Below are 14,978 nucleotides of genomic sequence, written 5' to 3'. Positions count from 1 at the left end.
CTCCTACCTTCCAGCCCCTGCTCCAGGACTGATTGCACCCCTTTAGTCTTGTTTTGTTCCACGGGCCTGTTCAATGTTTGGCTGAATGGTGAACCACAGGAGTGGGCTCATTACTGAGTTGAAAGAGTGTCCAGGGGCCATACTCTCAGGGTTTCTTCAGTCTCTGTTAGGCCAGCGAGTCTGGTCTTTTTTGTGAGCTAGAATTTTGTTCTACATTTTTCTCCAGCTCTGTCCCAGACCCTCTATTGTGATCTCTGTCAGAGCAGTCAGTGGTTGTAGCCAGGGATATCTAGTTGTACTGGACTCAGTCTGGTGGAGGCCGTGGTAGTTGTGGTCCATTAGTCCCTTTGGACTAATCTTTCCCTTGTCTTTAGTTTTCTTCATTCTTCCTTGCTCCCGAAGGGGCGAGACCAGTGGAGTATCCTAGATGGCTGCTCACAGGCTTTTAAGACCCCAGCCGCTACTCACCAAAGTAGAATGTAGAACATATTATTTATAAACTCTGTTATGCCAAATGAGCTAGATGTTCCCTGACACCATGGTCCCCACAGCCCTCAGCCCAGCAATTCGGTCCCTCAGGGAGTTTGGATGTGTCTGTAGAGCTACCATGGCCTTGCCTTATACAGGTTGTGCTGGCTTCCCCAGTATTGTGTACTGTTTTACCCTTCACCAAAGTTACTGCTTGTCTATTAAGTGTTTTTCCATACCTGCCCCTCTCCTCCCTTGTAACCATCAAATATTGTTTCTTTTTGTATGTAAACTTTTTCATGAGTTTTTTACAGTAGTGGTCTCATACAATATTTGTCCTTTGTGATTGACTGATGACATCTTTTAAAAAGTGCTTGCTTCCCTATATTTTATGGCTCAAGTGTAACCAGGAAGTGTGATGCACTTCCTGGACCATGGGCAGATATATACCGTATTTTTGATGTACTTCCTGGAACATGGGACCGATATTGCCCGCTTGCAGATGGCACCCCATTTTTTCAAATAAAAAAACTACCAACAAACAATTGATTTGGCATCTGTTCCATTAGTGAAAAAACATGGCATCACCAAAAAATTCCAAAAAAGAACAAAATTCAGACTTTGAAGGGTTAAGGATTGACAAGGTGCTATTTGCAAAAAGATTGATGGGGAATCCCATCAACTGTGCATAAAGGCTTTTTTTTTTTAGTTAATGAATAATATTAACCAATTATTCCAAATTTACACATAATTTTATCTTTTATAGAAAAGCCAAAAAATCAAACCAGTCGCCCTCCAGTCAATTCTGACCCGTGACGACGCCATAGGGTTTTCAAAGGCGGTGATATTTGGGAAGGAGATCACCAGGCCTTTCTTCAGAAGGTCTGTGAGTGCGTTGCAACCACCAACCCTTCCGATTAGTAACTAAACGCTTAATTATTTGTGCCACTCAGGAACTCCTACTTTATGGCAAGAAGCACCAATATCCTGATATTACAATTTGGGTAATGTTTTATATATTACCTAACATTTTTCACTTACCACAGTTTAATATCTTCAAAGCTTTGAATACTGTGATGGTTAAGGTTGTGTGTCAACTTGGTTGGGCTATGGTTCTCAGGGGTTTGGCAGTCGTATGATGTGGTGATCACCTCCATGATGGGATCTGCTTTGAGTAGTCAATCAGTCGAAAGGGAGTTTCCTTGGGTGTGTGGCCTGCATCGAATATAAGTGGACATTCTGGCAAGGCTTGGGGGCTTTTACTCGCTCTGGATTCTGCAGCTGGCTCCAGTTCATCTGACCTGCAGTTCTTGGGACTTGAGCTAGCAGCTTACCTGTGGTCTTGCCTGTGATCTCGGAATTCTTCGGTCTTCGCAGCCTGTGAACAAGAGCCCTGCTGTCTGACTTTGCCATTTTGGGTTCACCAGCCCCTGCGGCTACGTGAATCAGGGCAAGCCTCCAGCCTTACCCATGTGGGACGCTCCAGTCCCTGCAACTGTGTGAGCCATTTCCTTGATATAAATCTCTCTCTATTTATACGCTATACTGGTTTTGCTTCTCTAAAGAACCCAGCCTTAGACAAATACCTTGGTCTAGAGTCTGTGGATTTGTACCAGTTGGTATGAATGGTTCACTTGAATAGCGTAAGTTTAAAAAAAAAAACCGATTATAAGTTCCAATATGTGTGACTGTCTTATTAATGAACAGCTAATAGTTTGGGGTATCCTTTTTGTTGTATTGCAAGGTTTCTTATCTTTAGCACTATTGACATTTTGGGGCAGATATTTCTTTGTAGTGAGGGACTGTCCGGTGCATTGTGGAATGTTTAGTAGCATCACTGGCTTCTACCCGCTAGAAGTCAACAGCATGTAGTGGGTACAACCAAAAATGTGACACAAGTAAAACTATCTTCAGACATCACAAAATGTCCTGTGGGGGCAAAATCACTCCTGGTTGAGAACTGCTACTGTAATCAACAGTAAATTATTCTCAGATTTTGAGAGGGGGAACGAATAAAGACATGGAAACGAAAACTGGATGGATGATTATTTTTGGCTCTGTGAGGCCTAAGGAATATGAAAAAAATTGTAATAATACTATTGCATGAATAAGAGAACGGTTGATCAGCAGTACCGCAATGAGAGAATAGTTGGATCTTGGGCAAATGACTTAGTGTCTATTTCTTCATCTATAATTATGATTAATAATAATAATACCTATCTCACAGGGGGAAACCCTGGTGGTGTAGTGGTTAAGAGTTTGGCTGCTAGCCAAAGGGTCAACAATTCAAATCCACCAGGTGCTTCTTGGAAAGCCTATGGGGCAGTTCTACTCTGTCCTATAGGGTCACTATGAGTTGGAATCGACTCAAAGGCAATGGGTTTTTTTTTTTTTTTAATCTTACAGGGTTATTGTAAAGATTAGTTAATTTTATATAAAGTACTTAGAATATCACCTGACATGTAATAAGCACTTAGGAGCCCTGGTGGCACAGTGGTTAAAATGCTCAGCTGCTAACTGAAATGTGGGTGGTTCAAACCCACCAGCTGCTCCTCAGGAAAAAGATGTGGTAGTCTACTTTCCTAAAGATTATAGTCTTGGAAACCCTATGCAGCAGTTCTACTCTGTCCTATAGGGTCACTATGAGTTGGAATCGGAATCGACTCCACAGCAGTGCTTTTGGCTTGATAAGCACTTAATACATATTATTTAACAGTATTATTACTATCACCATTATTTTCTGGTTTGAGTAGAGTACTGTAACAGGTGCTATTTCTAAATCATTTAACCAAACTCAGGATTTTAGAGAATAGCGACTATAAAAAGCTCTATTTTGAAAAAGAATTAAAAAAAAAACTTAACATTTTATGGAGTCAGTGGAAAGTGAACTTTGCTTGGTAATTTTACAGGCATGCGTCTGTGTCTGTGTTTTGTATAATTTGTATTCTACTTCCAAAAAGCACATGCAATTGTTTACAATAAACACAGCAATATACATCCATCAAAATAGAAATGGGGTGAATCTTCCAAGACATGTAGAAATAGAAATAAAATTCACCCCTTTCTAGTGTTTCAGAGCTGGGCAACAATCAATAATCTGGTAAATTTTAAAAGCAGTTTGGCACTCAGATGAAAGCCAATTTATGACAGATCTCAGATCTTCATCGTCAGGAAGGAGATGGGTGAATTTTTGTGTCTTGTCTACGGGAATCATTCCTTTCTGACAGGGAAGCTGAATATTCTTGAACGCAATGCCTGTATAGCAAGGTATCTGGCATCTCCATGATTATGCCTCTGAGAAAAATAAAGGAAAAAGCTCTGTACCAAATGAGGGTGTTTGCACAAAAAGCTGTTTAAAGAATATTAGTTGTCTTTCTTTAATGTCTGGATCCAGAATTTAAAATAAGACATAGAGAAATTTTGACCCAGATATTTCTGCTGGCGTAGAACTTACGTACACCACCACCCCTCCACACAGTATTATTGTCATGGTTAGGAGAAAGCAGCCACAGAACTTTAGAGAGCTACAGAGACCATTCAGGAGATAGCCACGGACAGGGGACCCGCCTGGCCACCGAGCCTTTATCCACCACTGTCCAGTGTCTCCCGTGGCTGGTGGACAGCGCGCATGTGGACAGTAGGGACATTTCCAGACTAATCCCCGGGAGCCAGGTCGCCCTTAGAGACAGGGCAGTGGGAACTACGGACAGAGTCGGGGAAACAGATGGTGCGAGATCGTGGTGGTGGTAGTAGCACCGCTGGATATCCTTGACCTGGACTCCCTCTCCCCCACCTGAACAGAAGACGGAGTGAATCCGGAGGAGGAGCGGGAGCACCTCGTGGCCGCTCGTGCAGCCGCGTGGGACGCCCCGGATCCGCTGGGCCCTGGGGTCAGCCCGCCCCGCCGCCCCCTCCCCGCCGCGGCCGGCGCAGGGCTGCGAGTCAAGCTCGGGACACCGGTCGCCCGGGAGCCGCGAGGATCGGAGCCCCAGCCGCCGCAGCGGGGGAGTGCCGGCAGCTGCGCCTGCTCCAGGCCACAAGTTTGCCCCGCGGCGCCAAGTTGGGGAGTCTGGGGAAGAGGGACCTGCTTCTCGCTCCGTCTGTGCGGGCATGGCCGGACCGGGGGCGGTGCCCCACGTCTGGGGGTGGCTGATGCTCGGCAGCTGCCTCCTTGCCGGAGCCCAGGTAAGAGCTTCCCGGACAGACGGACACAAGGGCACCTGCAGGGTTTGGGAGGCATTTAGTGGAGGTGCAAAGAAATGTTTTAGGTGAGTGATGTCCTGGGGCGGGCACTGTTCCGTCCAGCATCTGCAAGCGAGGAGAATATTTACTAACGAGGTTCGGAATCAGGACTCCAGGGCCGGGGGGTTTAAGGAACTTCCTTACTCTTAGACTCCTTGGTCGCCGTGTAAATAATCCAAAATATCATTATTATTTGTCTGCTGGCCATTTACCCTTACTCATGATATCTTCTAGGGTCGATTGTGACCACTCTGTGAAACGATAACTAGCATTGCCTGATACATAATCACGTTTCGTTAAAGCGAGGAGACTAGATAGAAAAGCACGTCGTATCCAATAAAGCTCAGTTGTTAACGTTAGGGATAAGTGCCGGTTATCATTTCCGTGTTTAGTGTCAGTGCTTAAAGTGCTTGGCTGCTAACTGAAAGGTCTGCTGGTTGAATCCACCAGCCGCTTAGCGGGAGAAAGACGTAGTATTCGGCTTCTGTACAGATGACAGCTTTGGAAACCCTATGGGGCAGTTCTACGCGGTCCTATAGGCTCGGTACCTGTGGGAATGGACTCCACGGCAGCGAGTTTAGTATGAGTTTAGAGATTTTCTGGGTGATCGCTCATAATGGAACCTCTTTAATGTGTAAAGGTGAAATTCTTCACTTTTTATTTTTTTGGTAATCAAATGCAATGTAGAGTTTACACTCAGATTTTCAGATGAAGTACAAGGAGATGTGTCAAGTGGGGGCGTTAAGCTTTTTAAGAGCCCTGTGAATTTATACTGAACCAATGTTATTTTCTCTTGGTTCGGTAGGGGGCGTACCTTGACCATCAAATGAAGCCGCACTTTTTTTTTTTTTAATTTCACTGAGAAAAATAAGGCATTGACTATATGCTGATATTATCTAAACTTAATACTATGTTCTTCGCTTTCAGGTGACCAATTTAAGTTTATTTTTTAAAAAGTGCAATCGTTATTTAAGCTATCTGCTGTAGCCTTAACACATAAAATTAAAATTTAAAAGGGATTTATAGGAAATAGGTGCTCTGCTGAATACTTGAGCTTTACCTAACATGACCAGGATGTTTCAAGTAGTCTTATTCAGTAGAAAAACAACAACAACAACAACAAAAAAAACCAAACAATTTGTGTGCCTTTCATTAACTAAGAAGATTAGCAATGGCTATTTAGAAGTAGAATATACTCATAATACACTTAACCTGAATTTTCCACCAAGTTAACAGGAAGACTATGACTACATGGAATAAAACCCAAGAACTTGGTGATACATTTTCATGATAGCTATAGAAACCTGGTGCCTTCTAATGTATGTCCTATATTTTTATATGATAAGATAATATGCTTAAAAACACCACTTTCTTGTATAAGATGGGAATGAAATTTAACCATGGACACATTACCCAATAAACAATCTACTCACAGGTTTACCTGTGCTTACTTATTAATCTGTAGTGTACAATGTCACCTGTTTTTCGCATGTGTGAAGATGAAGAAGCTGAAGGTTAGAGGAGAGCTCAGTGTGGCAATGTGGCAATGTAAATTAATTTAACCTTCAGATGAGTAAGTAATCACAAGTACGCCGGTGTACACCTTGCTTACTGTAAATCTATGTGTACTTCCTGGTTAATCCACCCCTGACTCTAACCATTTACTTTCTTCAGTGTTCGAGCTTACTTTTTCCAAGGAAATAGGGAGATATTTATTTACTACAACAAAGAGCGAAATCACTATGGGATTATGGGTAGAATATTTCTTTTCATTTTAGCTGTCAATAAAACAACACACGGAATAACTATTTTTTCCTGCAATAACTTTAACCCAAGGTTTCTCAACCTCAGCACTATCGACATGTCAGGCCATATGGTTCTTTGCTTTGAGAGGTTGTCCTGTGCATCGTAGGATGTTTAGCAGCATCCCTGTCCTCTATCTACTAGATGCTGGTAGCAGCCTCCCCACCCCCATCCCAGTTGTGACAACCAAAAATATCTGCATATAATGCCAAATGTCCACTGGGGGGAAAAATTGATCCTGGTTGAGACCTATTGCTTTAAACTGATTTTCATTTAAGTGTATAGCTTGAGAATTGTATTTGCGGTAGTATATTAAATGCAATCAGTTTTTGGACACTTTAAACAAAATCTGAAGGTTAAATTGAAGTGATTTACATGGATATCTCCTCTGACCTTCAGTTTCTTCATCTTCAAAGGAGTCTTATTGGACTAAGATTCTTTTAATTCTATAATTCTTGACATATTATTTTAAGTTATGGTTATTATCTGCTCTGAAATCCCACTAATTAACTTGGAGGTATAATAGAGACTAAATAAATTCTGGGTATTATTTTCTCCAAGTGTCAGTTTTTGAGTTTATTAGCTCAAGTGAGAGAGATAGGGTATTTATGAAAAATAAGCCTGGCTTGTTACAATACTCAGTTAATGATGAATATACACCCAGCTAATAAAAAAAAAAATTTTTTTTAATATATCTAAAGAAATGATAAGATATTGATAGAATACCAGAGGGAACTCATCCCAGCCAAATGATCTTATGGAGAATTAATGTCTAGTATTTAGTAAACGTTGGACTATATCACAAAGTAGATAACATGGACTATAATCAATTGTTTTGATCTCTGTGGTGATCTGCCCTTGCTTCAATGCTCAGTTAAAATACCATGTGTCACGTGGCATTACAGAGCACAGGATGCATTTTCAAGGCAGATTATCACATGGTAATGAGGACCACTGTCAAAGAGGTTTGATATTTTTGTATATATGCGCCAGTGAGTCCTCCTGGAAGCAGACTCTGATGTGGAGTTAGGGCTGCAAGGAGCTTACTGGGGGTATATTAGTTTCCTAGGGCTGTTGTAATAAAGTACCACAGAGTGGCTTAAAACGACAGAAATTTATTCTCTCACAGTTTTGGAGGCTAAAAGTTCAAATTCAGGTGTAGACAGGGTTATGTTCTCTCTGAAGGCTCGAGAAGACCCTTCCTTATCTCTTCCAGCTTCTGGTGGTTTCAGGTGTTCCTTGGTTTATGGTAGAATAACTCCAATCTCTGTCTCCTTCATGTGGCTGTCTTAACTCTGTGTCTCTCTGTGTCTCTTTTTATAAGGACACCAGTCATATTGGATTAGGACCCACCCTATTCACCGTGACCTCATGTTAACTGATAATACCTTCAAAGACCCATTTTCAAATAGAGTCATATTCAAAAATCAAATACACCTATATTATGGCCACCATCTATACTCCACCATCATCTATACTGCCACCACCACCTATGCCGCCACCACCACCTATGCCGCCACCACCACCTATGCCGCCACCACCACCTATGCCGCCACCACCACCTATGCCGCCACCACCACCTATATTACCACCGCCACCTATACCACCACCGCCACCTATGCCGCCACCGCCACCTATACCGCCACCACCACCTATGCCACCACCACCACCTATGCCGCCACCACCACCTATGCCGCCACCACCACCTATGCCGCCACCACCACCTATGCCGCCACCACCACCTATATTACCACCACCACCTATAGTGCCACCACCACCTATGCCGCCACCACCACCTATGCTGCCACCACCACCTATATTACCACCATCATCTATACTGCCACCACCACCTAGATTACCACCACCACCTATACTGCCACCACCACCTATAGTGCCACCACCACCTATGCCGCCACCACCACCTATGCTGCCACCACCACCTATATTACCACCGCCACCTATATACCACCACCGCCACCTATACCGCCACCGCCACCTATGCCGCCACCGCCACCTATGCCGCCACCGCCACCTATGCTACCACCACCACCTATATTACCACCGCCACCTATATACCACCACCGCCACCTATACTGCCACCACCACCTATGCCACCACCACCACCTATGCCGCCACCACCACCTATGCCGCCACCACCACCTATGCCGCCACCACCACCTATGCCGCCACCACCACCTATGCCGCCACCACCACCTATATTGCCACCACCACCTATAGTGCCACCACCACCTATGCCGCCACCACCACCTATGCTGCCACCACCACCTATATTACCACCATCATCTATACTGCCACCACCACCTATATTACCACCACCACCTATACTGCCACCACCACCTATACTGCCACCACCACCTATGCTACCACCACCACCTATAGTGCCACCACCACCTATGCCGCCACCACCACCTATGCTACCACCACCACCTATATTACCACCGCCACCTATATACCACCACCGCCACCTATACCGCCACCGCCACCTATGCCGCCACCGCCACCTATGCCGCCACCGCCACCTATGCCGCCACCGCCACCTATAGTGCCACCACCACCTATGCCGCCACCGCCACCTATGCCGCCACCGCCACCTATGCCGCCACCGCCACGTATGCCGCCACCGCCACCTATATTACCACCATCATCTATACTGCCACCACCACCTATGTTACCACCACCACCTATATACCACCACCACCTATACTGCCACCACCACCTATGTTACCACCACCACCTATACTGCCACCACCACCTATGTTACCACCACCACCTATATACCACCACCACCTATACTGCCACCACCACCTATACTGCCACCACCACCTATATTACCACCATCATCTATACTGCCACCACCACCTATGCTGCCACCACCACCTATGTTGCCACTACCACCTATATTACCACCACCACCTGTACTGCCACCACCACCTATGCTACCATTGCCACCTATACTGCCACCACCACCTATACTGCCACCACCACCTAGGCTGCCACCACCACCTATATTACCACCACCACCTATACTGCCACCACCACCTGTATGGCCACCACCACCTATGCTGCCACCACCGCCTATACTATGACCACCGCCTATACTACCAACATCATAGGTTCTGGGTGTTAGGACTTCAACATATTCTTTTGGGGGACACAATTCAACTCATAACAGGGTCTAATGCTTATGAAATATAAAATGATGAAAAAGCAGGATCGGACAGGAAAAGCCTCAGACTAGAATGCAAATCTGACAAAAGTCTAGGCCTTTAGGACAAGTCCTGTACAGCGCAGAAATGACCAGGTCCTAGTACTTTCACTGTGCTCAGTTTTTGGCTGGGTGCTCCTTAGAAGATGGTTAGCCTTGGCTCAAAAGCTGAGACAGATGGTAAAGACACTGCAGCTGGAGGCTGTCAGCTAACTGCACTCCTTGCAGCTAAATGTTGTTGTTTTGTGCCATGGACTAGGTTCTGACTCATAGTCACCCTATAGGACACAGTAAACTCTGCCCTGTAGGGTTTCCAAGGAGTGGCTGGTGGATTTGAACTGCTGACCTTTCGGTTAGCAGCCGAGCTCTAAACCACTACACCACCAGGGCTCCACTGCAGCTAAATAGCAAATTTTTCCCTGTGGTGTACCTCCATGACTGCCTCCCTTACAAAAATACCAATATACGGCATTATTTTGTTAGGCTTGAGTAATGGGCTGGGCCCCGTATGATTTACTGTCTTAGTTACCCAGTGCTGCTGTAACAGAAATACACAATAAGTGGGTGGCTTTTAACAAACAGAAATTTATTTTCTCATGGTTTAAGGGGCTAGAAGTCCGAATTCAGGGCACCGTCGCTAGGGGAAGGATCTCTTTCTCTGTCTGCTCTGGTTTCTTTTCCTGGCTCCTTGGTGATCTTAATGTGGCATGGCATCTATTTTCTTCCATCTCTGCTTGCTTGCCTGGTTGCTTGCTCAATCTGCACTTTTGTATCTCAAGAGACTGATTAAAGACACACCCTACACTGATACTGCGTCATTAGCTTAACAAAACCCATTCCCAAATGGGACTATAACCATACGTATAAAACCCAAAAGAACCTGTTGCCGTTGAGTTGATTCTGATTCATAGCGACCCTATAGGACAAAGTAGAACTGGCTCTGTAGGGTTTCCAAGGAGCGGCTGGTGGATTCGAACAGCTGAACTTTTGATTTACAGCCACAGCTCTTAACCACTGTGCCACAAGGGCTCCAACCACAGGTATAGGGGTTAAGATTTACGTATTTTTGGAGGACATGCTCCAATCCATAACTGTTACCTTCTTCAGGCACCGTGGCTGTAGATCACCATGGCTCTCAGCTAGTGGGTGTGCAGGGAGATGAATATAAATCCATCGCTTAAATAATCATATCAATTCATTACTGTAAAAATTCCCAGAGACTCATGGCATACTGGGTGGAAGCACGTAAGTTCCATACAGTGCCAGACGTGAGCAGATGCCAACGGGCAGATTTTGGTTTCTAGTCATCACTAATTTTTTGCCTGAGTGAAATCCCAACACTCCGTGGGCATTCTGTTGCAGCAGAGGGAGCACTCACCTGGGAATCCAGAAAACTGAATTCAAATTCCTCCTCTGGTAACATGCGACCTCTTTGGGCAGGAACTCCATCTTTCTGCTCTCTCCTTATCCTCGCAGTGAAAAGGGTGATCTCGATTGACCTTCCAGTGTAAAGTGTCCTGGAAAATCAGAAATACTTTATCGGGTGGGAAAAAATAATAATCGTTATTATATCTACTGAGGACTTACCAAGTGCCAAACACTGCCAAGGAAGCCCTGTATTCCTGAGGGGGTGGACCTCTTTGTGGCTGTGTGAATTGTGGCTGTTTTTTTTCAGCCCAGGTAGCCTGGGCACAGCAAGATGGAAGGGAGCGAGATAAGGCTTTTTTCTTGGCAATGCACAGAGAGTAGGTTTCATTTTCCTAGAAAGTTCTCAATTCTTCGTGAATAAAAATAGAACATTTCCAACAAACATTCATGAATTCCATTTATTTTCTTGTCTTGAGCTTGAATTGGTTTTGTCATTTACTGCTCTCTCACAAGCTGTTTGACTTTGGGTAGCTCATTTCACCTCTCTGAGTCTGCCTTTTCTTCCACTGTAAAATAGGAACAGTAATAACATTGATCCCATAGAATGGGACAGTATTAAAATTTAAAATGTATGAATAAAAAAAGACTTCAAATCTGATAGTGAAATTACCAGCTCTTCCCTCTTTACCAATCTATTAGCAGATTAGTAAAGGGTTTTTATGGAATGGTAATTAGGTTGAGATCATTCTAAGCATGAACAGGAGCCAAGGAAGGCTTTTAAGTTTCGGTGAAGGGTGTGAGAAATTTGTAAGGCTATTCCCTCTACCCTCCACACTCTTCCTTCTATTGCTTCTGGCTTCTCCTTCAGAACTGAACTCAATTCTGTCAGCAATTGGTTATTTTATTTATAGTACTGATAACTGTTATAATTTTACATTTACTAATTTATTACTTGGTTAATATCTATCTCTACCTTTTAAGAAATCATTTTGAAGACAGAGCAAATAATCGGAAGGCAGTTGCATGACTCCTAATAATCACCGTGTGTCCTGTTTCGTAGAAGTTGAGAAAATGAATCAGATGGATGCAAGAGATATTTAGAAGGTACATTCAACTGAAGGAAGAGTAGATTGGGGCAGGTATGATGAGTTAAATTTTAAATATGCTGTGTGTGAGGGACCTGTGAAATATCTAGTAGATTTTAGGATCTTTGATTATGGAGCTTAAGAAAAGATTTGGATGGGAGGTATAAATTTTGACATCATCACTTTATAAGAAGCAGCTGACACTATACGTGTGAATGATATTCTCAATGAGAATACAGTAGAAATAAGTATGTAGTGAGTGACTAAATTGTTTAAAAAGGGAATACAGACTTGTTTTCTATAAGGTTACTGCATTGTAAACGTAGAGGGGTAAAGGGCAATATAATAGACCATTTGGAACCCCTCTGTGACAATTAGCAAGGTGAATTTGGGTAGTAGATTTTCCATAAATGTTTGAATAAAGCTAACTGTTATTGATTTGTTTTCCCCCAAGATACGTATCGACTTGGCTAAGCCATGATTCCCAGTATTGTGTGGTTGTCCTCTATTATTTGATCTGATGTAATTATCCTATGTGTTATAAATCCTAAACTCAGTGATGTTAATGAGGCAGGATTAGAGGCAGTTATGTTAATGAGGCAGGATGCAATCTCCAGGATTAGGTTGTATCTTGAGTCAATCTCTTTTGAAATATAAAAGAGAGAAACGAGCAGAGAGGAGAGGCACCTCTTACCACCAAGAAAGAAGAGCTGGGAGTGGAGTGTGTCCTTTGAAACCTGGGGTCCCTGAGCTGAGAAACTCCTAGAACCAGGGGAAGATTGATGACAAGAACCTTCTCCAGAGCCAACAGAGAGAAAAAGCCTTCCCCTGGAGCTGGCATCCTGAATTCAGACTTCTAGCCTCCCAGACTGTGGGAGAATAAATTTCTTTGTTAAAGCCACCCACTTGTAGTATTTTAGTTATAGCATCACTAGATAACTAAGACACTAATTTATATTTCTTCTATTCCAAGAAAATTTATCTTCTTTGCGACCCCTTGGAACTCAGGTCTCTAATCATTTACTCCACTCTTCATTTTTTCTCATTTATTTATTTATTTATTTATTTTGTTGTTGTTGTTGAGAATATACACAGCAAAATATACACCAATTTGACAGTTTCTACATGTATAATTCAGTGACATTGATTACATTCTTCAGGTTGTGTAACCATTCTCACCCTCCTTTTCTGAGTTTTTCCTCCCCCGTTAACATAAATTCACTGCCGCCTAAGGTTCCTGTCTAATTTTGCAAGTTGCTGTTGCCAGTTTGATCCCATGTGGATAGCTCTTGAAAGAGCATGATGCTCAAGGAAGATTTTATATGTGTGTGTATATATATATATATATAAAAATATATATATACACACACATACATATACATGTTTTTTTTAAATTGTGCTTTAGATGAAGGTTTACAGAACCTACTAGTTTCTCATTAAACAATTAGTATACGTATTGTTTTGTGACATTGGTTGCCAACCCCATGATATGTCAACACTCTCCCTTTCTTGACCTTGGGTTCCCTATTACCAGTTTTCCTGTTCCCTCTTGCCTTCTCATCCTTGCCCTTGGGCTGGTGTGCCCATTTAGTCTCATTTTGTTTTATGGGCCTGTCTAACCTTTGGCTGAAGGGTGAACATCAGGAGTGACTTCGTTACTGAGCTGAAAGGGTGTCTAGGGGCCGTATTCTCAGGATTTCTCGTCTCTCTCAGACCAATAAGTCTTTTTTTGTTGTTGTTGTTGTTGTTTTTTGTGAGTTAGGATTGTTCTACATTTTTCTCCAGCTCTGTCCAGGACCCTCTATTGTGATCCCTGTCAGAGCAGTTGGTGGAGGTAGCCAGGCACCATCTAGTTATGCTGGACTCAGTCTGGTGGAGCCTAGTCCTTTGGACTAATCTTTCCTTTGTGTCTTTGGTTTCCTTGATTCTCCCTTGCTCCAGACGGGGTGAGACCGGTGGAGTATCTTAGATGGCCGCTCTCAAGCCTTTAAGACCCCAGACGCTACTCACCAAACTAGAATGTTGAACATTGTTTTTTATAAACTATGTTATGCCAGTTGAGCTAGATGTCCTCCGAGACAGTGGTCCTCGCAGCCCTCAGTCCAGTAATTGAGTCCCTCAGGAAGTTTGCATGTATCTGTGGAGCTTCCACAGTCCTGCCTTGGACAAGTTGTGCTGGCTTCCCTGATATTGTGTACTGGAGGAAGACTTTTTTTTTGCTAGTTAAGCTAAACTATTGTTTGGTTTTAAGAAGACTCCAGGGTATATTTTTGGTTTGAGGCTTAAGATTATCTCAGGATAGTAGTTTCGAGGCCAGTCTTAATTTATAAAAGGTCTCTCTATTCCAACAGGAAAGGGTGACTTCCCTGGGTCCAAATGATGCAAATGAACCTGCATCTGTGGGCAAAGATGTGCAGAGAGATGAGTGTGCTGGTGAAGCATCTCTAAGAGAGCTTGATGTTTCCAGAGCTCTCTTGTGTTAGTAACTGTCAAATAAGCAGGCTAAATGATGAGCTTGACAGTTACTCCATTGGCTGATAGAATTTTATAGACTCTCTAAGAAAGTAAATTATAGCTTTCTGGGTAAGATTATGGACTTCAATATCAGAACTGATTTAGAGTCTATTTTTCCTACTCTCTAGCTGTTACTTAACATCTAAAAAGATCAGTTTCTTCATCTGAAAAGTGGGGATGCTATAATACCAAATTCATTGGGCTGGTGAATGATTATAGATTACAGAAAAAACATTTAGTACAGTGCCTGACACAGTTTGCTTGTGGTAAGT

The 14,978-nt window shown here is 43.3% G+C and overlaps 1 protein-coding gene across 1 annotated transcript in view; it reads left to right on the top strand.

The window, feature by feature from the left end:
* Window positions 1-4,578: 4,578 nt before the first annotated feature.
* Window positions 4,579-14,978, top strand: part of PTH2R (parathyroid hormone 2 receptor) — an 85,008-nt gene continuing 74,608 nt past the window's right edge. Inside the window, exon 1 of the mRNA XM_003405919.4 lies at window positions 4,579-4,653. Coding sequence (XP_003405967.1) covers window positions 4,579-4,653 — 75 coding nt within the window. The remainder of the gene's footprint in view (window positions 4,654-14,978) is intronic.

Source organism: Loxodonta africana, chromosome 6 (assembly GCF_030014295.1).
Source record: "Loxodonta africana isolate mLoxAfr1 chromosome 6, mLoxAfr1.hap2, whole genome shotgun sequence".
Taxonomy (NCBI): domain Eukaryota; kingdom Metazoa; phylum Chordata; class Mammalia; order Proboscidea; family Elephantidae; genus Loxodonta; species Loxodonta africana.
Note: the sequence above shows the minus strand (reverse complement) of the source record. Positions and strands in the feature narration are given on the sequence as shown.